This window comes from Neovison vison, chromosome 13 (genome assembly GCF_020171115.1).
Source record: "Neovison vison isolate M4711 chromosome 13, ASM_NN_V1, whole genome shotgun sequence".
Taxonomy (NCBI): domain Eukaryota; kingdom Metazoa; phylum Chordata; class Mammalia; order Carnivora; family Mustelidae; genus Neogale; species Neogale vison.
Window position 1 is genome coordinate 2,754,288 of NC_058103.1, and position 25,189 is coordinate 2,779,476.

Sequence of the window (25,189 nt, forward strand, 5' to 3'; positions counted from 1 at the left end):
CTGTCTTCCAATTCATTATAGTTGAATTTGTAGCTTATAATCTGAATCTCCCAGTTATTCCCACAACTGCTAAAGGAGGAGAGTTCCAAGCTGGATACAATACCAACACAAGTTAGGACCCTGCATTTAGTGTAAAACTCCGACCACGGCCATGGTGACTTCTACTATCCCTGCAAGCCACCCTGATTCCTCTCAGGTATCAAAACATTTGAACTGCTTCCTCCCTTGGAGTCTTTTCTCCGTTCTGTCCTTGAAGTCTCCAGCAGATTTCTCTGAAAACCTTATCTAAGAAAATCTCCTTTGTTTTGCATCACAGTGGTCTGTTTACTTCTTCCCCAGAACGTCTTTCAAGTATAAAGATACATTTCTGTGTACCAGGCAACTGGTCTCCTTTCACTACCGTATACTTGAAACCAGGCCTGGCACACAACAGGAACTCCTTTGTTTGACAAATGCCTTTATGAAAGTACTAACTACCAAGAAGTATGGTTTGAACCAGCCTCCTTAGCATTCTAATGACCACATTGCTTTTAAATCCTGAGTACCAGAATGCTTGGTGCAGAGCTGTCATAATTCTGCTGGCAGGAGAGCAGGTCAAATGAAGGCAATCATTTTTAAATCCCTACTAGCAATGCAGCACTGAAACACAGTAATCAGAGCCACACAGCGGGAAAACATAAAATATTACAGGAATTCAAGAAAGGCAGAGCTCACTTTAATTTGGGGTAGCAGGCACCACTGGACGTAACCATAGTCATGCAAGACTCCAAACGATGTCCACAGTAAAAAAAAACGAGCTATGTGTGCTTTGTATATGTGGTTGTGGCTAATTAAGACCATTTATTTAAGAAAGACCAAGTGATCCGTCTGGCAGAAAAGCACATTTCGGAGTGTGGGTTTCAGGCTACCGACCTCAGAATCATAAGAGTGTCTATGCAAACTCCAGGTCCCTGGGCCCTACCTCTTGCTAGATCTGAAGTGGGACGAAGAATCTTACTTAGAGCAAGCACCCTAGGTATGGTGGTTTTAAAATATGTCCACAAATTCTTTGACAATCCTCTCTGCAAAAGGTAGAAGTTCATATCCCTCTCTTCTGAGTGTGGGGCGCACTTAGTGAGTGACTCACCGAAAATGACTAGATACTGGGGCCCCTCCATGCTCTCAGAGATCACTAGCTTGTGTGTTGTGGGGGCATTAAACACCTCGATGGACAGATGCCAGATGGCAAGGTACTGAGGCCTCTTCATGCCCACAGCTGGTGAGGAACTACAGCCCCTCAACAGAGCCAGGTTAGAGGGCCCTTCTGGAAGCAGACCCACCAGCCTAATCAAGTCTTCAGATGCCTGCAGCTATGGCTCTTACCCAAAACTTCTTGACAGCACCTGTGCCATCACTACCAAACACACGACTCATAGAACTTCAAGGTAACAAATGGTTTTGTTTCAGTTGCTCAGTTTTGGGGTAATTTGTTAGAGAGCAGTTGGAAACTAAAATACTGCAGACAACCCATGAGTTACACCAAGGCACATGTTGTGAAATCACAGAGGAAAGGTAAACGGTACCAGACAGAGGGCTGGGTTGTATAAGCTTAATTCTGGAGGCAGAAAGAATACCCTCAGATTCCCTAGTAGGATAGTGTCAGGATATTACCAAATAACTTTACATATTTGCTGCTATCAGAACTGTTTCAAGCAGAAATGAGTTAATAAATCTATAGCAAGTTAATCAAGGAGGTGGAGAGGAAGCAAGAAGCCAAGAGCTACGAGGTATCCACTGTGTCTGAAGCATAAGGCTAGATGCTTCCACCTATGATATAACCTAATGTTTACAACTCTGTCCAGAGACTCTGATCAGCTCCAGTGGACATGAAGGAGAACTGAGCAAGTTGAGAAACATGTCCAAGGACTCCCAGTTAGTAGGTGCTGGAACCAGGATTCCAAGGTCCACGCTCATCTCATGATGCCATGTAGCTGCCTTTGAAATTTAAAAGTAAAATCACTGATAAGATTATAAACTGCTGGTACAGAAAATTCCAGAGCAACAGATGAGCACTGTTTTTTAGAAGTTGACAATCTGCATGTAAGTGATAAAAATGTCAGAGATTCTGGGGAAGATGGAGGAAAAAAAACACTCAAAAAAACAAAAACCCCACAATAACACGCCAGAGATTTCATGTAATTGTATCAACTGTGAACCACAGCTGAAGATAGTTAAATTTGGACAGAAATAACTTACTGAAGAGAAAGCATGAAATTTTAGGAAGTCCCTATTGGGATTATACAACGTATATATTTTTTAAGTTTCGTTATTATAAAAGGACACTTAATGAGACCCTACCTTAATTCAACTTACTTCTCTGCATTCTTTTTCAATCTTATGCAGATGCTAGTTATAAAAAACAAAATGATGAATGGATAAGGAAGATGTGGTCCATATACACTATGGAGTATTATGCCTCCATCAGAAAGGATGAATACCCAACTTTTGTAGCAACATGGACGGGACTGGAGGAGATGATGCTGAGTGAAATCAGCCAAGCAGAGAGAGTCAATTATCATATGGTTTCACTTATTCGTGGAGCATAACAAATAGCATGGAGGACAAGGGGCGTTAGAGAGGAGTAGGGAATTTGGGTAAATTGGAAGGGGAGGTGAACCATGAGAGACTATGGACTCTGAAAAACAGTCTGAGGGGTTTGAAGTGGCGGGGGGGTGGGAGGTTGGGGTACCAGGTGGTGGGTATTATAGAGGGCACGGCTTGCATGGAGCACTGGGTGTGGTGAAAAAATAATGAATACTGTTTTTCTGAAAATAAATAAATTGGAAAAAAAAATAAAGAGACAAACTTATTTAAAAAAAAAAAAACAAAAACGAAAGAACACAACTATTTGAAGTGCAAAAATTCTCAATTCGCTGACCAATTTGCAACCTCCCAACATCTTCAAGTCCTCTAGGAACCGGTATCCAGGAGGAGAACAAACATGTTCGAAGGCAGAGATCGGGGATCCTGGTGATCAGAATAACAAGGACCCCAAATGTACAGTACCAAAGACTGAAGAGATGTCCCAACAACCAGGACTTGAAATGCCCAGGAGTTATCTTTGGAAAAAGACAATTTAACAAGCAAAGGAAAAGTAAAGTGAGCACATAAAAAAGAACATGGAGGGTGGGGAAGGGAGGTCACATAAGACTGTGATCTAAATCATGATGGTGAAAGTATTCAGACTCCCCTCTCCAGATACATAATAGGTACAAGAAGGAACAGGCTGTGACGGTGAAAGCCTGTGCTTTCATGGCAGCAGAGTGACAGGCTGAATGACAACTTATGTCAGAAATAATGAAGCAAACATAATGACCACCCTCTTCTTGCATAGAAAATAGTCATGCTATAAATCTAAGATTTGTGGGTAATTATGAGCAGTCTTGGATAAAGAAAAGGAGACACAGTAAGGAAACAATCAGAGAGTAAAGAAGAGGGAGGCTGAGTGGGCGCTGATACCCCTATGTGGGTCCACGTGCCACTGTGAGACAGAGAAGACAGGACAGGCTGCAGCAAGGCAGACGGAGCTGCTTCTGGACATGCAGTGTGAGGGCGCTTGAGGTCAGTCAGAGTACATGGTATTTAGGTCTGAAGCTCAGGAGAAAAATCTGGGCTAGAGATACATTCCGTAGAATTACCAGCACAGAAATAGCATCCTTGGGAAAGAAAGAACATTGCCTAACTGTGCAGGATGAAAAGACAGGAACTCCAAAAAGCAAACAGTTCAGAGAAGAAACAACTCGAGTCCACAATGGAGACTCAGAAAAGGAGGCAGCCAGAGAGAATGAAATCCAGACACTGGAGCCTAATGCCTAGAACAGACGTACACGTGCGGCCCACGGTCTATTCGAAAACAGCATCGCAGGTGCTGGCCCGTCTCGAGGGTGCTTCAGGAAGGAAAGACAGAAGGATGATGCACCTGCTTTTCCTCTTCACCATGCAGAAACCTCTGTCCCTTTGTCCTACTACACTGCTACCGCGGCTCTGCTGAACAGAAGAACAAATCAAAGACTCTCTTAGATGAGACCGAGGGAGAGAGGCTGGCAAAAGCTCACAGAGTTAATGCAGAAGAAACTGTGAAGAAAACACATTGTGTAAACAAGGAAAACTATGTCTTTCCTTTTCTATACACAGAATATCTCTGGAAGGACAAACAGAAACCAGTGGCACTGGTTGTCCCAGGGGCAGGATCAGGGCGGTGGGTAGTCAAAGGCTGAATGAAGACCTTTCCTTCAATACTCTTTCTGTCCTTTGAACTTGAAGACACGTAACTGTATTATCTACTTCCCTTCCCTCAATTAATCTGATTTTTCTTTAAAGATTTTATTTATTTATTTGACAGGCAGAGATCACAAGTAGGCAGAGAGGCAGACAGAGAGAGAAGAGGAAGCAGGCTCCCTGCGGAGCAGAGAGCCCGATGTGGGACTTGATCCCAGGACCCTGAGATCATGACCTGAGCCGAAGGCAGCGGCTTAACCCACTGAGCCACCCAGGTGCCCAATTAATCTGATTTTTAAGAAGGGTTGAGAATGAACAAAGAAAAGGTTTTTGTTTCTTAGGCTAAAAGGGAAATTCTTGAAAAAGACAAGGTAGCTAAGAAAGCTGTATTTTGATCATTTTTTTTTTTTAATTTTGATCACTCTTAATAAGAAGAGCATTTCTAAAAGAAAAAAAAAAAAGAGGAAGAGCATTTCTTATCTCTTTTCACCATGTGGGTGGAGGATGCCAGTGGGTGAAAGGCAAGAAAGTCCTCTAGGGAGTATCTCTGAAGTAAAGTGAATATGAGGACCACCGCTGCAACGCAAAATTTAAGGCAGATACAGATTGGAGTCACTCTCAGAATCACTCCAACATTAAATATCTTAAAATAAGGAACAGAATAGGAAAGTTAACGAATGATAGGGAAATAAGATATTATTAACAACATTACCAAAGACCATTTGTCTAACCAAAAGCAGTAACTGCTCCCACTCAGGAAGAGAGATCTATAGATGTGGAGATATGACAGTTCTGTGTATTATGATGTATTTAGAATTTTACTGATGTCATATAGGTCACGGACACATTTTTGCTAATATCACAGTGAACAGCCTTGTACAGTAGTCCCCTGCCCCCCAACCTTCTCTGCACTTTCAGTTCCCTGTGATCAGCCTCAATCCAGCAGATGATACTCCTTCTGATAGATGGTCAGAAGGTCAGTAGAGCCTAACACTACGTCATAGAGCCCACCTCATTTCAACCCATCACAAAGGCATTTTATTATCCTGCATCATCACAAAAAGGTTAAGTACAGTACAATAAAATGTTTTGAGGGCGCCTGGGTGGCTCAGTGGGTTAATAAGCCTCTGCCTTCAGCTTGGGTCATGAGCTTAGGGTCCTGGGATCAAGCCCCACATCGGGCTCTCTGCTCAGTTGGGAGCCTGCTTCCCCCCTCTCTCTCTGCCTGCCTCTCTGCCTACTTGTGACCTCTCTCTCTGTCAAATAAATAAATGAAATCTTTAAATAAAATGTTTGAGACCACATTCACATAACTTTACTACAGTATATAGCTATAATTATTCTTTTTTTTTAAGACTTTATTTATTTGATAGACAGAGATCACAAGTAGGCAGAGAGGCAGGCAGAGAGGGAGGAAGCAGGCTCCCCGCTGAGCAGAGAGCCCGATGCAGGGCATGATCCCAGGACCCCAGGATCATGACCTGAGCTGAAGGCAGAGGCTTTAACCCACTGAGCCACCCGGGCGCCCCGGCTGTAATTATTCTATTTGGGGGGCTATACATAGCCAAAGGGGCAGAGGCTGAAGGAGAGAGAATCTCAAGCTGACTCCAGGCCCGGTGCAGAGCCCCATGCAGGGCTTGATCCACAACATTGAGATCATGACCTGAGCTGAAACCAAGAGTTAGACACTTAACTGACTGAGACACCCAGGTGCTCCTATAATTGTCTTATCTTATTATTAGTTAGGTTTTTTTTTTTTTTAAAGAGAGAGATTTATTTATTTGAGAGAGTGTGTGTGTACACAGGGGAAGGGCAGAGGGAGAGAATGTCCAAGCAGACTCTCGCTGAGTGGGGAGATTGATGTGGGTCTTGATCTCACAAGCCATGAGATCAGGACCTGAGCCAAATCCAAGAGTTGGAAGCTTAACTGACTGAGACACCCAGGCGCCCCACATTTTATTATTAGTTATTATTACTACTCTTTTACTGTGCCTAAGTTATAAATTAAACTTTATCATAGGTGTGTATGTACAGGAAAAACACAGTATATATATAAGGGTCAGTACTATCCACAGGTACAGGTATCTACAGGGAGTCTGGGAACATGACACCCTCAGAAAAGGGGGAACTATGTATATACAGGGATATACTACTTGTACACTCAAGCAAATATTCTGGCAGGGTAGGTTCTTAGAGATAGGATGGGGGCCAAAAGGCATACTGGCTTTCTTTTTTTCTTTTTTTTAAGATTTTATTATTTTTAAAATTTTTATTTATTTATCTTTAAAGATTTTATTTATTTATTTGACAGCAGAGAGACAGGCTGAGAGAGGAGGAAGCAGGCTCCCCGCTGAGCAGAGAGGCCGAAGCAGGACTCGATCCCAGGACCCCAGGATCATGACCTGAGCTGAAGGCAGAGGCTTTAACCCACTGAGCCACCCAGGCACTCCTAAGATTTTATTTTTTAAAGTAATTTCTACACCCAACATGGGGGTTTGACTCAACCCAAAGATCAAGAGTCACATGCTCTACTGACTGAGACAGCCAGGAGCCATGCATGCCCTCAACACTTTGCTAGTGCTGTATTACTTGATTAAAACATATTATGCTACTGGGGTGCCTGGGTGGCTCAGTGGGTTAAGCCTCTGCCTTCGGCTCAAGTAATGATCTTAGGGTCCTGGGATCGAGCCCTGCCTGCCTCTCTGCCTACTTGTGATCTGTCAAATAAATAAATAAAATCTTAAAAAACAAACAAACAAACATATTACACTATTGGCAACAGTGAGATTTCCTGTTTCCCTACAGTCTAGCCAACATTATGCATTATTAGTCTCTCGCAGATCTGACTGGTGAAACAACGGTATCTTTAGGATGCTGAACATTTTTACTTGAATACTGACCATCTGTCCTATTAATTACTTAAGTACATCTTTTGACTATTTTCTATTAGATTATATATTTTCACCGATTTGCATAACCTTTTCTAGAGTAAGAAAATAAGACTGGTGTATGCCAAGGCAGATATTGTTGGTTACTTATCCAACCTCGCCCCTGCCCTCCTCTTCTGTTTGTCCCTCTTTGTGAAGTGCCCACAGATAATCCTTCCAACTTTTTAAAGCTATTTCATCTACTGTTTACCTACTTATTTCCAAAGATTTTTTTGAAAAAATTTTTTTAATTTTTAAAAAAAGATTTATTTGTTTATTTGATAGAGAGTGAGATCACAAGTAGGCAGAGTGGCAGACAGAGAGAGAGGAGGAAGCAGGCTCCCCGCCGAGCAGAGAACCCGATGCGGGGCTTGATCCCAGGACCCTGAGATCGTGACCTGAGCCGAAGGCAGAGGCTTTAACACACTGAGCCACCCAGGCACCCCTCTAAATCTCTTTTCAAATACTTTCAAACAGTTCAGTAATTTTTTTCCCTTGTAGATATTCATATTCTGAAAGTCTTTGTCCTGTTTTCAAGACACACTCTGTTGGACTTCCCCTTCTGAACCCTACGTTTTCTCTTTCTTGGAATTCTCTCTTGTGGTAGTGAAGGACACACCACCAATATGTCCTGAGGAAGGGTAAGGACACGGTTAACTGTGAAACCCTGCGTGCCCCAGAATATGTGATTCTATCTTTAAATGTGACTAACACTTTGGCTGGGTAAAGAATTCTAGATGAGATTCTTTTCTCTCAGAAAAATTAACCCCCTACCTTTAATAAGATATAACTGACATGTAATACTGTGTAAGTTTAAGGTGTACAATGTAATCATTTGAAACACGTGTGTATTTTGTGAAATCTTTACATGAAGTTGGTTAACACATCTTTCACCTCCATAATTACCATTTTGTTGTTGTTACGGTGGTGGTGAGAACATTTAAGATCCATTCTCCTAGCAGCTTGAGCGTATGCAAACCAGTATTAACCACAGTCACCAAGCTGTACATGAGATCCCTGGCACCTATCCACCTTGTAACTGGGAAGTTTGTTCCCTTTGGATCCATATGTCCCCACTTCCTCCACCCCCAATCCCTAGCAACCACCGTGTATTCTGCTTCTAGGAGTTCAGTTTTTAAGATTTACATTTAAGTGAGATCATACAGGATTTGTCTTTTTCCATCTGATTTGTTTAATGCGCCCTCAAAATATGTTGCCCCAAATGGCAGGATTCCCTTTTTTATGGAATATTATGTAGAATAATATATATTCCTGCATGTCTGTAAGTAATCTCACATCTTTATCATCATTTGTAGACACTTCATGTGTATCAATGTCTTAGCTATTGTGAATAATCCTGGAGCGAACAATGGAGATCAGTTATCTCTTTGAGATGATGATTTCACCTCCTATGGATATATGCTCAGAAATGAAACTGCTAGATACCACGGAGGCTCTATTGTTAATTAGTAAAGGACCCTCCACACTATCTTCCATAAGCAGCTACAAAGTTTACATTTCCACCATCGGCACAAGGGCTGCCATTTCTTGTTCTTGCCAGCATCGATCACTTTTTGATAATAGCCATTGTAATAAGCTTAAGGTGATAAATATTTCATTGTGGTTTTTATTTGCCTTTTACTGATGATGAGCGATACTGAACACCTTTTTTTTTTTTTAAAGATTTATTTATTTGATAGAGAGAGATCACAAGTAGATGGAGAGGCAGGCAGAGAGAGAGAGAGAGAGATGGAAGCAGGCTCCCTGCTGAGCAGAGAGCCCGATGCGGGGCTCGATCCCAGGGCCCTGAGATCATGACCTGAGCCGAAGGCAGCGGCTTAACCCACTGAGCCACCCAGGCGCCCACTGAACACCTTTTCATGCACATACTGGTTTTATGTAGGTCTTCTTTGGGAAAAAATCTATTTAAATCTTCACCCATTTTAATTATTTTTTTGTGTTTGCTACTGAATTATAGGAGTTCCTTATCTATTTTGGACATTAATCCCTTATCAGATAAACAGTTTGTAAATATCTTTCTCCCATTTTGTGGGCTGCCTTTTCACTTTGTTGACTGTATCTTTTGCTGTGCATTAAGTTTTCTGAAATTCCACTAGTTGGTTTTTGCTTTTGTTGTTTGTGTTTTTGGTGTCATACCCCCCAAAATCACTGCCAAGTTCAAGGGGAAAAGAGCTTTCCCCCTACGTTTTCTTCTAGGAGCTTTATGGTTTAGGTTGTCTGTGTAAGACCTTAATCCACTTCAGGTTAATTTTTGTGGGTCGTGTAGGATAGGGGCCCAATTTCAAACTTTTGCCTGTGAATATCCAGTTGGTTCAGAATTTTAAAGGCCTGGATCCATATTCTTTTTTTTTTTTTAGATTTTATTTTATTTATTTGAGAGAGAGAGACGGTGAGAGAGAGCATGAGCGAGGAGAAGGTCAGAGAGCGAAGCAGACTCCCCATGGAGCTGGGAGCCTGATCCCAGGACTCCAGGGTCACGCCCTGAGCCGGAGGCAGTCGCCCAACCAACTGCACCACCCAGGCGTCCCAGGATCCATATTCTTTTAGCTTAAAGCAATGCAGATGAGTGTAATGCCATTTTGTTACAATTCTGTTTGTGACTTTATTTTTCCTCTTCATTCTCGTTAACCTGGATATATTTAAATTTTAACATACCAGAGATTTTGATCTGTGGTACATTAGCATTCAAAACAGATCCACTGTGAGTCTTCTGGCATGTTTGCACTGGGCGCCAAGCCTTTTCCATCTGAAAATTTAGGTTCCACAGTTCTGGGAAATGACCTTTTGTTATTCCTTGATAATTTCCCCTCCCATCCTCAGTTCTTTTTACCATTCTGCTTTATCACAAACTACACCATCTAGACAGATACTTCAATTTTATATCTTATCTTCCTTAATTCTCAAGTCTTTGAATTTGTATAGTATTTTCTGAGAGATTTTCTTGACTTTATTTTCCAACCCTTTTACTGACTTTCTTCCTATCTTCTTCTTTCTTCTTAAAATTACCTTCCCTCAATGGTCCTTTTTCAGTGCGTCATATTCTTCTTTCATGAATATAATGGTTGTTGTTATACTACTGTCTGTCTCTTCTTTAAATCTTTGGAAATAAAAATTGTCATTTTCCTTTCCTTTTTTTTTTTTTTTTTTTAAAGTAGTCTAGTTTCCTCTTCTAGTTTTTCTTTTTTATTCTTATTTATTTATTTATTTATTTATTTTTATTCTTATTTATTTTTGTCTCTGGTTATTCTCAAGTATCTGGAGATTCTTGGCTGTCCTTCCGTATTTCCATATTTAAGAGAGGCGCCAAAACTCTGGACTGTTACATACATGAGGGCTGGACTGTAAGATGACTGGGCAGAAATTAAGGAGCTTCAACTCAACACCCAACTGTTTGTATCTGTATTCTCTTTCAAGTCAGTTTTCCCAGAGAAGAAATCTCCTATTCTCTTTTCAGGCAATACAAAAGGGGCTAACAAAGTTCTGGGGGGTGAGCAAAGAAAGGGAGTGGAGAAAGAGTGTCTCACCACTCAGTGGGTCCTTGTTTGCAGTATGAGATCCTCAAGTCTAGATGCTCTTTGATTTAGCCTCTTTGGAAAACAAACTGCCCCATTTCTAACTGGGAGGTGGCTTGGGGGCCCTTGTATCATTTTTCAGCTGTTCTACTTGTAACCCCACCCATAAAAGGAGCTCAGAGAACTTATTTCTAAGCTTTCTGAATCCTGTGGCATGACTCAGCATGATTCTTCTTGCTACCAGCCTACCTACCTCCGCCCTTAACTCCTGCTCTTAGAGGCTTGGTTTCAGCTCCCTCTGGTTTGCTGTATCTATTAAACATTACACACACACACACACACTCACACATTCCAGCTGACAAAACTAGGTTTAATTCTTTGTCCTCTAGTTCTCTCCTATTCTGACACTTCCACTCATTCATTCATTCATTCATTCATTTTGAGAGAGAGAGAGAGCGCGCGCACGTGAGAGATGGGGAGGGGAAGAGAGAGAGAATCTTAGGCAGGCTCCACACCCAACCGAACCCCAATGCGGGGCTTGATCTCCCAACCCTGAGTCATAACCCAAGCCGAAACCAAGAGCTGGACGCTCAACCAGCTGAGCCACCCAGGTGTACCTGACACTTCCTTTTTTTTTTTTTTTTCCTGACACTTCCTTTTTAATTCCTTTACCACTATTTAGTGAGTGGAGGGAGGGAGCAAAGATAAATGTGCTCATGTTCAATTCTAAGTCCTAGAGCTAATATTTTTAATTCCTGGTTTTGAATGTATATGAGACTGAACTATAGTTTTCTTCCCTGTTTCCAACACATTTTGATAGCAGTGTTTCTGAATTGAGAAATGAATCAGGAACGTCCCCTTCTTTCTCAAGTTCTGAAACAGCTGGGCAGAAGTGGTACTACCTATTCAGTGAAGGTATGAAAGGAGTCAAACATGAAATTCTGGGTTTGGCAGTTTGAGGCAGGCATCTGGCCTTTCACCGATTTCTCAATTTCTTTTATAGTTAGTGGTGCATATAGATTCTTCCCTAGAGTTAATTTTGGTAACTATGTTTTCCCTTTAAGAAATGTTCACCCAGGGGCGCCTGGGTGGCTCAGTGGGTTAAGCCTCTGCCTTCGGCCCAGGTCGTGGTCTCAGAGTCCGGGGATCAAGCTCCACATCGGACTCTCTGCTTGGTGGGAGCCTGCTTCCCTCTCTCTCTGCCTGCTTGTGATCTCTCTCTCTCTCTATCAAATAAACAACAACAACAACAACAGAAATGTTTACCCATTCCTTAGGTTGGTCCTAATTTATTTGCACAAAAGGTACCCTGTGAATTATCACCCTTGTGATAATTTTACTTCTTTTCTATCTGGTCTTTTCTATGCTCCTCATTCCATAATTCATATTTTCTTTCCCTTTATTTTTTTATTGCCTCCTTCTCATCCCCCCTCAAAAATAACAACAAAATCCAAAGCTGTAGATTTTTTTCTGTTTTTCAAATTCACGAATTCCTGCCTTTATTAGTTCCTTACATAATTATTATTTATTTATAACAGATTTATTCTGTTCCCTTTCTAACATAGTTTAATATTTAACGTATTCATTGTCATACTTTTTTGTTTAATAGTGTGTTTGAAGCTACAAATATTCTTAAACACCAAAAGCAGTATTCTATAGGTTCTGATATGTAGTTTGTTAGTGTTAATTTCTAGATATATTGCACTTTTGGTGTACATTTTAATATTTGATCTATGAATTCTATGTGTTTTAAGTTCTACATGTTTGTACTTTTTGTTTCTATTTTTACTGGTTTCTATTTTTACTGCTCTTCATTCAGAAAATGTAGCCAGAGGGGGCGCCTGGCTGGCTCATGGTGGAGTGAAGGATCTGTGATCTCCTATTGTGGTTCCAGTCCCACACTGGGTTGGAGACTACTCAAAATAAAAAGTTTTTTAAGAAAAAGAAAGAAGAAAAAGAAGTAGGAGGAGAAGGAGGAGGAGGAAGAGGAGGGGAAGAAAAACTGTAGCCTAGACAGATTAACAGAACCATTGCTTATGTATATGTACTGCTTAACCCTGAAGAAATCATTTACCTTGTAGCCATCATAAATTTCAAAAGTTACTACATTAAATCCTGGCACAAAGTTATAACATATCCTTAGAAAGGGGTGTGTTAAAAAAAAACTATACCAAGTTGTAATATAGGCTTAGTATATTAAGATCTTTATCTTTTTTCCTACTTAATGTGTCATGCATGGCCTGAGAGAGGTCAAAACTTTTGTCACGTGCGTTAATTTAGCTCAGATTTGACATGACATGTATTTTGGGGCTCCATTTATTATGTGCCATTCTTCTATTAAAAATAAAATGTAGGGGGGCGCCTGGGTGGCTCAGTCATTAAGTGTCCGCCGTCAGCTCGGGTCCTGATCCCAGTGTCCTGGCATGGAGCCCCGCATCAGGCTCCCTACTCAGCGGGAAGCCTGCTTCTCCCTCTCCCACATCCCCTGCTTGTGTTCCCTTTCTCGCTGTCTCTGTCAAATAAATAAATAAATAAATAAATAAATAAAGTCCTTAAAAAAAAAAAAAAAGTAGGGGCACCCCGGTGGTTCAGCAGTCCACTCTTGATTTTGCCTCAGGTCATGATCTCAGGGTCAGATCATGAGATAGAGATTTAAAAAACTTTAAGACAACGGAGACAATTATCTTTATGGCCCTAGGCAAGGAAGAATTTCTTAAATATATATTTTTTAAATTTATTTTTATTTATTTGACAGACAGAGATCACAAGTAGGCAGAGAGGCAGAGAGAGGAGGGGAAGTAGGCTTTTTGCTGAACAGAGAGCCCGATGTGGAGCTTGATCCCAGGACCCTGGGATCATGACCTGAGCTGGAGGCAGAGGTTTTTCCCACTGAGCCACCCAGGCGCCCCAGAAGAATTTCTTAAAACTGAACAAAAGACTCAAAGAGGCACTTCACAGAAGAAACAAAAAAACAATAAAAATATGAAAAGATGTAATACTTCCCAGTAATCAGGGAAATATAAATAAAAATCATAAGGAAATGTTATTTTTATATCCATCAGATTGGCAAGGATTAAAAAAATCAGACAAATTCAGGGGTGCCTGGGTGGTTCAGTGGGTTAAGCCTCTGCCTTCAGCTCAGGTCGTGGTCTCAGGGTCCTGGTGATCAATCAAGCCCCGCATCGGACTCTCTGCTCGGCAGGGAACCTGCTTCCCCCTTTTCTCTGCCTGCCTATCTGCCGACTTGTGATCTCTCTCTGTCAAATAAATAAATAAAATCTTTTTAAAAAAAGAAGAATTAGTGTATTAAAAAGAAAAGGAATTGGGACGCCTGGGTGGCTCAGTGGGTTAAGCTGCTGCCTTCGGCTCAGGTCATGATCCCAGAGTCCTGGGATGGAGTCCCGCATCGGGCTCTCTGCTCAGCAGGGAGCCTGCTTCCTCCTCTCTCTCTCTGCCTGCCTCTCTGCCTACTTGTGATCTCTCTCTGTCAAATAAATAAATAAAATCTTTAAAAAAAAAAAAAAAAGAAAAGAAAAAAAAAAAGAAACTCTTACACAAATTACCAGGACACATAACAGGGCAACTCACAGCAACAATGTTTGTAATACAAATAGCTCTAAGCAATCTGAAGGTCTCTGAATCCGAGAATGTGTATGTAAATCATGGTATATTCATGTAATAGAACACCATGTAATCATGAAAATGAGCAGAGTAGAGAATGTGAATTAGCTAAATATGTCAACATGGAACACAATTTGGGTAAGAAAAAGCAAATAGGAGAAGAATACATATGATTACGTTTATCTAGTATTTAAAACCTTTACAGTATTTTCTTAAAAGATAAAAAAATAAAACCTTTACACTATTTTATTTTATTTTTAATTTTTATTTATTTATTTGACAGACAGAAATCACAAGTAGGCAGATAGGCAGACAGAGAGAGAGGAGGATGCAGGCTCCCTGAGGAGCAGAGAGCCTGATGTGGGGCTCGATCCCAGAACCCTGGGATCATGACCTGAGCCGAAGGCAGAGGCTTTAACCCACTAAGCCACCCAGGCGCCCTAACCTTTACACTATTTTAATGAGAGAATGCATATATGGTGAAATTATAAAGACAATCAAGAAAACAACAAGGATATCCTCATTAGTGGTTACCTGGTAGGTGGGAAAGGAAGAAGGGGAATCAAGTTGGAGAGGGCCGCAGTATGAGTGATTTATAAGGTACTGATGATCCATTTCTTGAAGTAAATGGGTGTTTATTTCCCATAATATTTACACTATAAACATCCAGCTTTTTTTGTATGTAAAGCAGTTAATAAAAATTAAAACTAATTTTAAATAATTGCTTAGATTTAACTAATAAAATTAAGCAATTTTTTTTAAAGATTTTATTTATTTGAGAGAGAGACATCACAAGTAGGCAGAGAGGTAGGCAGAGAGAGAGGAGGAAGCAGGCTCCCTGCTGAGCAGAGAGCCCGATGCGGGGCTCGATCCCAGGACCCCGAGATCATGACCTGAGCCGAAGGCAGAGGCCCAACCCACTTAAAAATTCAAAATAAAAGCAGCAGCAACATGGATTTTTATATTAAATATTTCCAAGACAAAGAGATTCTTCCACTCCCCAAAATCCCAGGTTCTAGTGGTCAAATTCCTGGAATCAGGGTAATATGAGATGATATTTTAGTGTTAAAATAAATTTGGCACTTAACAGATTTTACTGGGTATCCACCATATACAAGCTGAACTTCAGTACACTCCTTTGCTATCCCCATAAGGAAGGGGCTGGACCTGATCCCTTCCAAGGGGACATGGTGGAACAAGGCTCTAACTCTAGTGTAGTCGCTTCCTCACTGGATGACTGAACAAGCTGCAAAACGTTAGAAAACTTCAGTCTGCTCATCTGTAAAATATAGATTAAAAAAAAAAAAGCTGTGTCACAGGGCTGATGTTAAAAACAGGCAATGTGTGATATAGGTGCTGTGCACAGTCATTAAGAATTTCAGGGCGCCTGGGTGGCTCAGTGGGTTGAGCCGCTGCCTTCAGCTCAGGTCATGATCTCAGGGTCCTGGGATCGAGTCCTGCATCGGGCTCTCTGCTCAGCAGGGAGCCTGCTTCCCTCTCTCTCTCTGCCTGCCTCTCCATCTACTTGTGATTTCTCTCTGTCAAATAAATAAATAAAATCTTTAAAAAAAAGTTTTAAAAAAAATATTTGGTTCTTTAGGGACTTTTCTAAAATAGCATAATGAGGGGTGCCTGGGTGGCTCAGAGGGTTAGGCCTCTGTCTTCAGCTCAGGTCATGGTTGCAGGGTCCTGGGATTGAGCCCCGCGCATCATGCTCTCTGCTCAGCGGGGAGCCTGCTTCTCCCTCTCCCTCTGCCTGCCTGTCTACTTATGATCTCTCTCTCTGTCAAATAAATAAATAAAATCTTTACAAAATAAAATAAAATAAAATAGCATCGTGAATCATGGCTACAATTATAATATATAGTGGTATAATTATAATTGGTATAAGAATTGCTATAATTTATAAAAATAAATTATATAGTCTCAAATTCACAATCTACTTGAAATATCAAGCTGCATTATTTTCTACCGAAGCAAAAATAAGTCTTGTAATAAACTGAAAAGTTCCCCATAAAGCAGTGGCAACAATGAAGCTCTATTTTCTTGCATTTCTTTCTTTCTTTCTTTTTTTTTTTAAAATCATGAAAAAACTGTATTTAGATTTAGCCAGCTGGACTCAGTTTAGATGATCCCAATTTTGTTGGCAACATCCAAAGCATCATAGTCAGGGGCCAGCCGAATGTATGCCTTCTTCTCTCCATCAGGCCTGATTAAGGTGTTGACCTTGGCTACATCAATGTCATAGAGCTTCTTCACAGCCTGTTTGATCTGGTGCTTGTTGGCCTTGACATCCACAGTGAACACAAGTGTGTTGTTGTCTTCTATTTTCTTCATGGCTGACTCAGTAGTTAGGGGGAACTTGATGATGGCATAGTGGTCAAGCTTGTTTCTTCTGGGGGCGCTCTTTTGAGGGTATTTAGGTTGCCTTCGGAGACACAGAGTCTTGGGTCGTTGGAACGTAGGTGATGTGCGGATCTTCTTTTTTTTGTGACTGTGGACGCCTTTCAGCACTGCTTTCTTGGCTTTCAAAGCCTTTGCTTTGGCTTCGGCTTTGGGAGGGGCAGGGGCCATCTTCCTAAAAGGGATTTCCCTATTTTCTTGCATTTCTATTGCAGCTTTTGAAATTTAAAAATAAAGAAATATACATATATTTTGTCTCAATACTTTGAATATGTATAATCAAGAAGAGTTTTATTTAATTTTTAAAAAGATTTTATTTATTTATTTGACAGAGAGAGTGAGCGAGCACAAGCAGGGGGAATAGCAGAAGGAGAGGAAGAAGAAGGCCTTGAGCAGGGAGCCTGATGCAGGACTTGATCCCAGGACCCTGGGATCATGACCTGAGTCAGAGGCAGATGGCCAACCATCTGAGCCACCCAGGCGCCCTCAAGAAGGGTTTTAGATTTCATGTACCCTACCCTGTTTTTTGAGTTTACCAGATTCATTACACTGATCTGGATGCAGACACTGTACTGGGATTGAGCCAGTAAATAATAAACAGAACCCTTGTAACTACTGTTGTTAATGTCCTAAACTGCTAGCTTGCTACAAGTCAAGCTGGAAAGAAGAGGTATACAGAAAAGATGAACAGACTTGTTCAATGAGAAAGGTTTCCAGAGCGCCTGGGTGGCTCAGTCAGTTAAGCAGCTGCCTTCGGCTCAGGTCATGATCTCAGGGTCCTGGGATCAAGCCCCACATTGGGCTTCCTGCTCAGCGAATAGCCTGCTTCTCCCTCTCCCTGCTGCTCTGCCCTACTTCTGCTCTCTCTCTCTGTCAAACAGATAAATCTTTAAAAAGAAAAAAAAAAGAAAAGAAAAAGGTTCCCAAAATGACTTGTGCCTACCTGATGGGAAAGGGGAAAGAAAGAAGTCCAATATGGAGGCATTTCCAGGAAATGAGATGGAGAGGAGGTGGAACTACTGGCAATGGCAGTGACAGCAATGTCTAAGACTTAGACCACCGAGGGAAGAGTCATTTTTAAAACGGGTGACCTTGTGAGAGATAAGAGAAATTACGAACTTACAAGGGAACCAAAGCCAAATGGTCTAGAAGCCATTCTCACTTTGGCTGTGTACTTTGGAACCTTCCTCTTCACCCCAGGCCAATCAAGCTAGAACTGGGGAGGTTGGGTGTGTTCTGAAGGAAACATTTTTTTTTTTTTTTTTTAAACTCCACAGATGATACTACTACACAGCAAGGGTTGAAAATGACTGGTTTAAGAAGTCTGAAGCAAAAATGACCCAAGTAACCCAGTGGTAGTAGCAATAAAAGTAACTACATTGTAGACCACATGAAAAGCACGAACTGGTTCTCTCTCTGCCTTCAAATTATACAGTTCCCTGATTTGTCCCACAGCGAACATTCTCTGGGATGCCAAAAAGGCCACTACTGTTACAGAGCTCTGAGCACTAGCAGTGGCTCCAAAACAAACACTTGCTTTAAAAAGAAAACAGGCTGAGTGGGTGTAAGTAGATTTCCCTAAAAACACCCTTATAAAAGGAATCTGTAGTCAACAGTAATTAAATAATCCTTCAGCAACCTACTGTATTTTGCATATACTTGAACTTAGTGTACATTCTTTTTTTTCCTTCATTAATTTTCACTAAATTATTTTTAAACACAGGATTTCCCTTTCTCTCTTACTAAAAGTCAGACTGAAGAATAGTCCTTGAGTCTTAACTCAAAAAGTGCTTTGCTACTGGGTCAACAGGATCAACTAAAAGATGGAGTCTTCACTGAAGGGCCTTGTCAGATAATTTATTAATTGGATCAAGACATCCTTATCTAGTTCATGCAGCACCAAACTAGAAATGACAGCTAACAGAAGACTCACTATTCAAAAATAACTCAGTAGACTGGAACTGTGGCAGAAATCTAATTAAATGAACTTTAGTAGTTACTGAACTCAGGTAAGGAAAAAAATCAGTTGCAGGTATCAAATAAATTAGGCCTGTGTTGAGAGCAATTCCGTGGCTGGCCCAAGAGGCTGAGTATTGACTCTGGAGAAGGAACCAAGAAGACTCAGAAGAGCTGGCTATGTCTGCAGTGATAGGTTTGACCTCTCCAGCTCTACATGGCAGAATAGAAAACAGTGTTGTAGACATTTCTAGAAGACAGATGCTAGTGCAAACTAAAGGGAAAAAAAATCTATTAACTAGAGTCGTCCACCACTGGAACAAGATAACAAGATGACGTAAGGTAAGAAATGTGCCTCTGTCCCTGGATGTGTTTAAAACTGGCCAAGTAACTAGCTGTCATAAATACATATTCTGAGCAATTATTATAAATTTCTTGCTTTAAATTAAGTGGCTCCAGTTAAAAAAAAAAAAGAATTATTGTTTAAATGGATTGTGGCAGAGTATGGTGACAATTAAGTTTCTGCCACCAAGAAGACTGAGTATTTCTAACATAAGAAAATCTTAGAACAACCCAAGGGAAGGTCAGGGAATCACTGAAAAGTTTACTGCACATAGATGACTGTTCCTTAAAAGCGCTGGGTACCAGGGGCTCCCACAGGGCCCGATGGGAGCCCCGCGGCAGCCTCTTGCACGCACTCCTCTGCACTCACCCGGCTCTCCCCAGCCTGCTGCTGCGCCACCCCTTAGGCTGTGCACGCAGTCCCCGTGCTAATACTTAGTGCCCCCACGCCAACACCACAATAAGACTACAAAGGTCTTCCCATCTTTTTTACTTGGTAAAAACTATTCATTGTAATAACAGTTACTATTATTATAAGTAGGCTCCAGGCCCAGTGTGGAGCTCAGTGTGGAGCTTGAACTCATGACCCTGAGATTAAGACCTGAGCTGAGATCAACAGTCAGTGCCTTAACCAACTGAACCACTCAGGCACACTGGTAAAAATATTTAGATCCTTCAAGGCCTATGTAAAATTTTATTGCAAACCACTTGGGTTCACCCTTATCACCAAATAAGTCCACTTTATCTGACTCACTGGAGGTATCACAGACCTTGGTGCAGGAGGACACAGATGTTTCCTAAATAAATTAGTAAGAGGTCACCCCTATTTTTCATTCAAATCTACATATTCCTTCAATATTATCTCTTCGGCCTATGTTTTAAAATGTAGGTTTTACTATTATTTAGGTATGGTGAGCCAACACATCAGGACTGGCACTAAAAAGGTAACTGTTATTAACAGTTCACAAGAGAAGGGGGGCACACAGTGCCATCTGGAGCCACATGGGAAAGCACCAGGCTTAGTCAGGAGGCACAAGGAGCAAGGGGAAAGCATAGGAAAGAGTATCTTGGTTTCTTTCCACAGGAAAGGCAAGGTCAAGGAGGGTAGACTGGATTATCTGGACCATTTCAGTAGGCTCTGGGGTATAAATACAGTCTCTAGTTGTCTGGCACCTGGGCCTGGGATGATTAGGGCAAAGGAATATTGCCTCCTAGAGTTGAAGAGCCAGATAAAGGAGGTGGTTCTGAGTATGAACTCTGGATTAATTCGTCTGCACGTACACAGTACACTCACAGGGGAGTCGTCTGCTATTTCTAGGAATTAGCTGCCCTGGCCCTCGAAGGGCGGTCTCTCCCAGGGCGGCACAGTCCCAGGTGCTAGAATATTAAGAAAACAGGAAATAGGGAAATACAGTTAATACACCTTGCTTTATTTTCTTCATAGCACTGATGTGACAAGACATGTATCTGTTTGCTGCCGCTCTCCTACTAGGATGTCAATTCCATTAAAGCAGGAACTTAACATTGCTTAGAACAGTGTCTGGCATATAGTAGGTATTTAATAATAAGTGTATTAAATGAATGACTGAATAGATAAACAAACCTGCATAAAAACATGGCTTATGCAATGTTTGGAGAGAGAGGAGGAATACAAGGCCTACTTCTCTTATGTACTTGAAATATTCCTTCCAACTTTAAACTACTAACTTCTTTACAGGAACCATAAAGGAAGATCTAGGGTTAGTTCCAGTTCTAGTTCTCATAATCCTGAATTGGGGAAATTTAACTAATCACAGTAAGGAGACACGGGGGGGTGGAAAGAGTTGTATTTTGGAGTCAGAGCAGGATTTACATGCTCACCCCGCCACTTACTAGCTAGAGAGCTGAACTAGATCTACTTCTGAATCAGTCTCCTCACTGGAAAATCAACAGAGCATGAAGATGGTAAACATACCGACCAGACTAGCTAATGTGAAAAAGTTCAACACTTCTATGTGTAAGAACATGGGAGGCACAGGCTACAGTATCTAATGACAGTGAATCCCCTGGTAACAAACATTCAGTCATGACCTTAGGCTTACCCAAGTGCTCCGTTATCTCAACTGTGGCAAACACATTTGCATTTAGAGTTCAGTAATGCTTGATTCAAAGCTGACTATGCCTGCCCTGGAAGGACTGCCCAAGTACCCATCACTTGTAAGTTAAAGGACTGTGGGCAGGTTTTCAAATATCCCTGGCCTTTCTTTCCTGGATAATGGAACTTAGCTGATGAAGTTGTAAAGGGTGAATGAATGCTACAGACTGAACTTGAATCCCCCAAGATCCATATGTTGAAACCCTAACCCACCATGTGACAGCATTTGGAGATGGGGCCTTTAGGAGTTAGGTAGGTTTAGATGGGTCTTAGGGTAGGTCCTCACGATGGGATTAGTGGAGACATCAGAAAAGGTGCTTTCTCATTCTCCCTCTGCCATGAAAATACAGCAAGATAGCAGCTCCCTGCAAGTCAGAAGGAGCACTCTCACCAGAACCCCATCAGGACGCACCCTGATTTTGGGCTTCCCAGCCTCTAGAACTGTGTGAAATAAAGGTCTACGGTTTATATGCCACTCAACCCATGGTATTTTGTTGTAGCAGTGTGAGCACACGAAAAAAATGGGTTCATACAAGTTATACACCCACAAAAATGCTCAGCATTAAATGCTCAAATATCTGTGGCGCCTGGGGGGCTCAGTGGGTTAAGCCTCTGCCTTTGGCTCAGGTCATGATCTCAGGGTCCTGGAATCAAGCCCCACATCGGGCTCTCTGCTCCGTGGGGAGCCTGCTTCCCCCTCTCTCTGCCTGCCTCTCTGCTTGCTTATGATCTCTCTCTCTCTCTCAAATAAATAAATAAATAAATAATCGTTTAAATGCTCAAATATCTGTCATTACCGGAAAGAGTGCACTGCAATTAAGTTCTACAAAAGAGACTGAGCCAGAAACCTACTGCTCAAGTCTTAAGCTTTCCTTATTTCCTATAAGGGAAATTTATTTTTTTAAGATTTTATTTATTTATTTGACAGAGATCACAAGTAGGCAGAAAGGCAGGCAGAGAGAGAGGGGGAAGCAGGCTCTCTGCTGAGCGGAAAGCCCAATGCGGGGCTCGATCTTAGGACCCTGGGATCATGACCCAAGCCGAAGGCAGAGGCTTTAACCCACTGAGCCACCCAGGCACCCCAAGGAGAAATTTTTAAATAAACAAAAAACATCTTTTACCAAACCCAAGCAAACAAAAACCTAGTATTTAGCAGGACACATAATAATGACAAGCATTCATTCAGTCCTTATCGTGGGTTAGGGACTATTCTCTGTTCTTCTAAGGGTTTTTAAATATTAATTTATTTACATAATAACCTTTTTTAAAAAAGATTTATTTATTTGATAGAGAGACACAGTGAGAGAGGGAACACAAGCAGGGGTAGTGGGAGAGGGAGAAGCAGGCTCCCCACTGAGCAGGGAGCCTGATGCAGGGCTGGATCCCAGGACCCTGGGATCATGACCTGAGCCAAAGGCAGCTTAACCCACTGAGCAACCCAGGTGCCCTTAGTAACTTCTTTCTAGATACTTCTCCTGATGCAAGGGAAACAAAATAAAAAAACAAACTACTGGGACTACAGCAAAAGAAACAACAGAACTAAAAGACAACCTACAGAACGGGAGAAGATATCTGTAAATGACATATCCAATAAAGGGTTAGTGTCCAAAATATATAAAGAACTGGTACAACTCAACACCCCAAAAAATTAATAATCCAATTAAAAAATGGGCAAAAGACATGAACAGACATTTTTCCAAAGACATATAGATGGCCAACAGATACATGAAAGAAACTCATCATGACTTAGTATCAGGGAAATGCAAATTAAAACAACACTGTGGTATCAACTCAATACTGCCAGAAGGGCTAAAAACAGAAGATCAACCAACAGTAGGTATCAGGTATTGGCGAGGACACGGAGAAAAGAGAACCCTCTTGCACCACTGATGGAATGAAAACTGGTGTAACTGTTGTAGAGAACAGTACGGAAGTCCCTCAAAAAGTTAAAATAGAACTACCCTGTGATCTAGCAACTGCACTACTGGGTATTTACCCAAATACAAAAATACTAATTCGAAAGGTTACATACACCCCCATGGTTATATCAGCATTATCTACAATAGACAAATTACGGAAAAAGCCCAAGTGTCCATCAACTGACAAATGGATAAATAAGATTTTACACACACACACACACACACACACACAGGAATATTACTCAGTCACAAAAAAGAATGAAATCTTTCCATTTGCAACGATGTGGATTGATCTGAAGAGTATAATGCTAAGCGAAATAAATTAGGCAGAAAGAGACAAATATCATATGATTTCAGTCATGTGTGAAATTTAAGCAACAAAATAAACAAGAAAAGGGGAAAAAAAGAGAAGGAGGCAAACCAAGAAACAGACCCTTAACTACAGAGAACAAAGGGTTACTAGAAGGGAGGTGGAAGGACGGATAGATGAGGCAGGTTTTGGGGATGAAGGAGTACACTTACTGCACTGAGCACCGGGCGCTGTATGGAAGTACTGAAATCCCTCTATTGTACACCTAAAACTAATATTACACTGAATGTTAAAACTAACTGGAACTTAAACAAAAACTTAAAAGAAGAAAGTAAAAAAATAAATGTCAACTCATTTAATTCTTACTATAGCCCTATGACCTACTATTATTATTCCCATTTTATAAGTGGGGAAACTAAGACCCTGGGGAGGTTAAATGACTTGTCACACAGATTAAGCCTGGATTTGAATCCATGTGGCCAGGCTTCACAATGCTCCTAACCATCACTCCATATTCTCTCTTCATGTTAACATTCTACTCCGAGACTGAGAAAGAACAGCAATAACTTTAGATGGGATATACTGAGTATTCTGGAATGTCTTAATAGAGATTAGCATTTTTGAGGATTTTATTTATTTATTTGACAGGGAGAGAGAGATCATAAGTAGGCAGGGAGGCAGGCAGAGAGGGGGTAGCAGGCTACCTGCTGAGCAGATAGCCCGATGTGGGGCTCGATCCCAGGACCCTGAGACCATGACCTGAGCCAAAGGCAGAGGCTTAACCCACTGAGCCACCCATGTGCCCCAAGAGACTAGCATTTTGAATAGGTAAACAAATTTCTAAAAATGAGCCATAAGTTGCTTAATGACAGACTAAAATAAGACCCAGCAAAATTACTCGCATAGGGGCACCTGGGTGGCTCAGTGGGTTAAGCTTCTGCCTTAGGCTCAGGTCATGATCTCAGGGTCCTGAGATCAAGCCCTGCATCGGGCTCTCTGCTCAGCAGGGAGCCTGCTTCCTCCTCTCTCTCTGCCTGCCTCTTTGCCTACTTGTGATTTCTGTCTGTCAAATAAAAAATAATAATAATAATAATAAATTACTCGCATATACCAAACCAAAGCTAAAAATAACTCTGTAAAACCAAAAAGAAGACTAATATATTTTTATACCTGCTGCTTTCAAAACCATTATAGGTACACATTTAAAAGGCTGACCTTAAAAAAAAAAAAAAAAAAAAAAAAAGCTGATCTAACTCATAGTTCAAAGTTCAGAAGTACAAAAACAATGCAGAAAAATACCTCTTACTAGAATCTAACATGAAGAAATGAAGAAATGAATCTAACAATGAAGAAACCTGTCTGTGAAAGTAACCCTAGTTTGCAACTGTGCACAATTCAATGTGTAAGCCTGAATAATTTGAACATGTTAAAAAGGACACTATTTTAACACCTGTGTTAAAACACTCCTTAAATGAGACAGTCCACATTTTTTGATAGTGGCAGTACAAAAAAATTATATTTTGTTGATGGCAGAATGTTCCTTAAGGTGGATGTTCGGGGCGCCTGGGTGGCTCAGTGGGTTAAGCCTCTGCCTTTGGCTCAGATCATGGTCTCAGGGTCCTGGGATCGAGCCCCGCATCGGGCTCTCTGTTCGGCAGGGAGCCTGCTTCCCTTCCTCTCTCTCTCTGCCTGCTTCTCTGCCTACTTGTGATCTCTGTCAAATAAATAAATAAAATCTTAAAAAAAAAATAAAGTGGATGTTAGCTTCTAAGGTGCTATATTAGTTT

The 25,189-nt window shown here is 41.2% G+C and overlaps 2 protein-coding genes across 7 annotated transcripts in view; both read right to left on the reverse strand.

Annotated features, from left to right (window-relative positions):
• MARK3 (microtubule affinity regulating kinase 3) overlaps positions 1-25,189 on the reverse strand; it is a 121,404-nt gene that overhangs the window by 44,911 nt on the left and 51,304 nt on the right. The gene's annotated exons all lie outside the window — the stretch shown is intronic.
• LOC122893554 (60S ribosomal protein L23a-like) lies at positions 16,463-17,079 on the reverse strand. The gene has a single exon (XM_044230623.1). It carries the CDS (start codon positions 16,943-16,945, stop codon positions 16,463-16,465), a length of 483 nt encoding a protein of 160 aa, XP_044086558.1. The 5' UTR covers positions 16,946-17,079.

Bases quoted from the DNA above. Each gene is read 5' to 3' on its own strand.
- LOC122893554 (XM_044230623.1), bottom strand. From the start codon at position 16,945: ATGCAAGAAAATAGGGAAATCCCTTTTAGGAAGATGGCCCCTGCCCCT.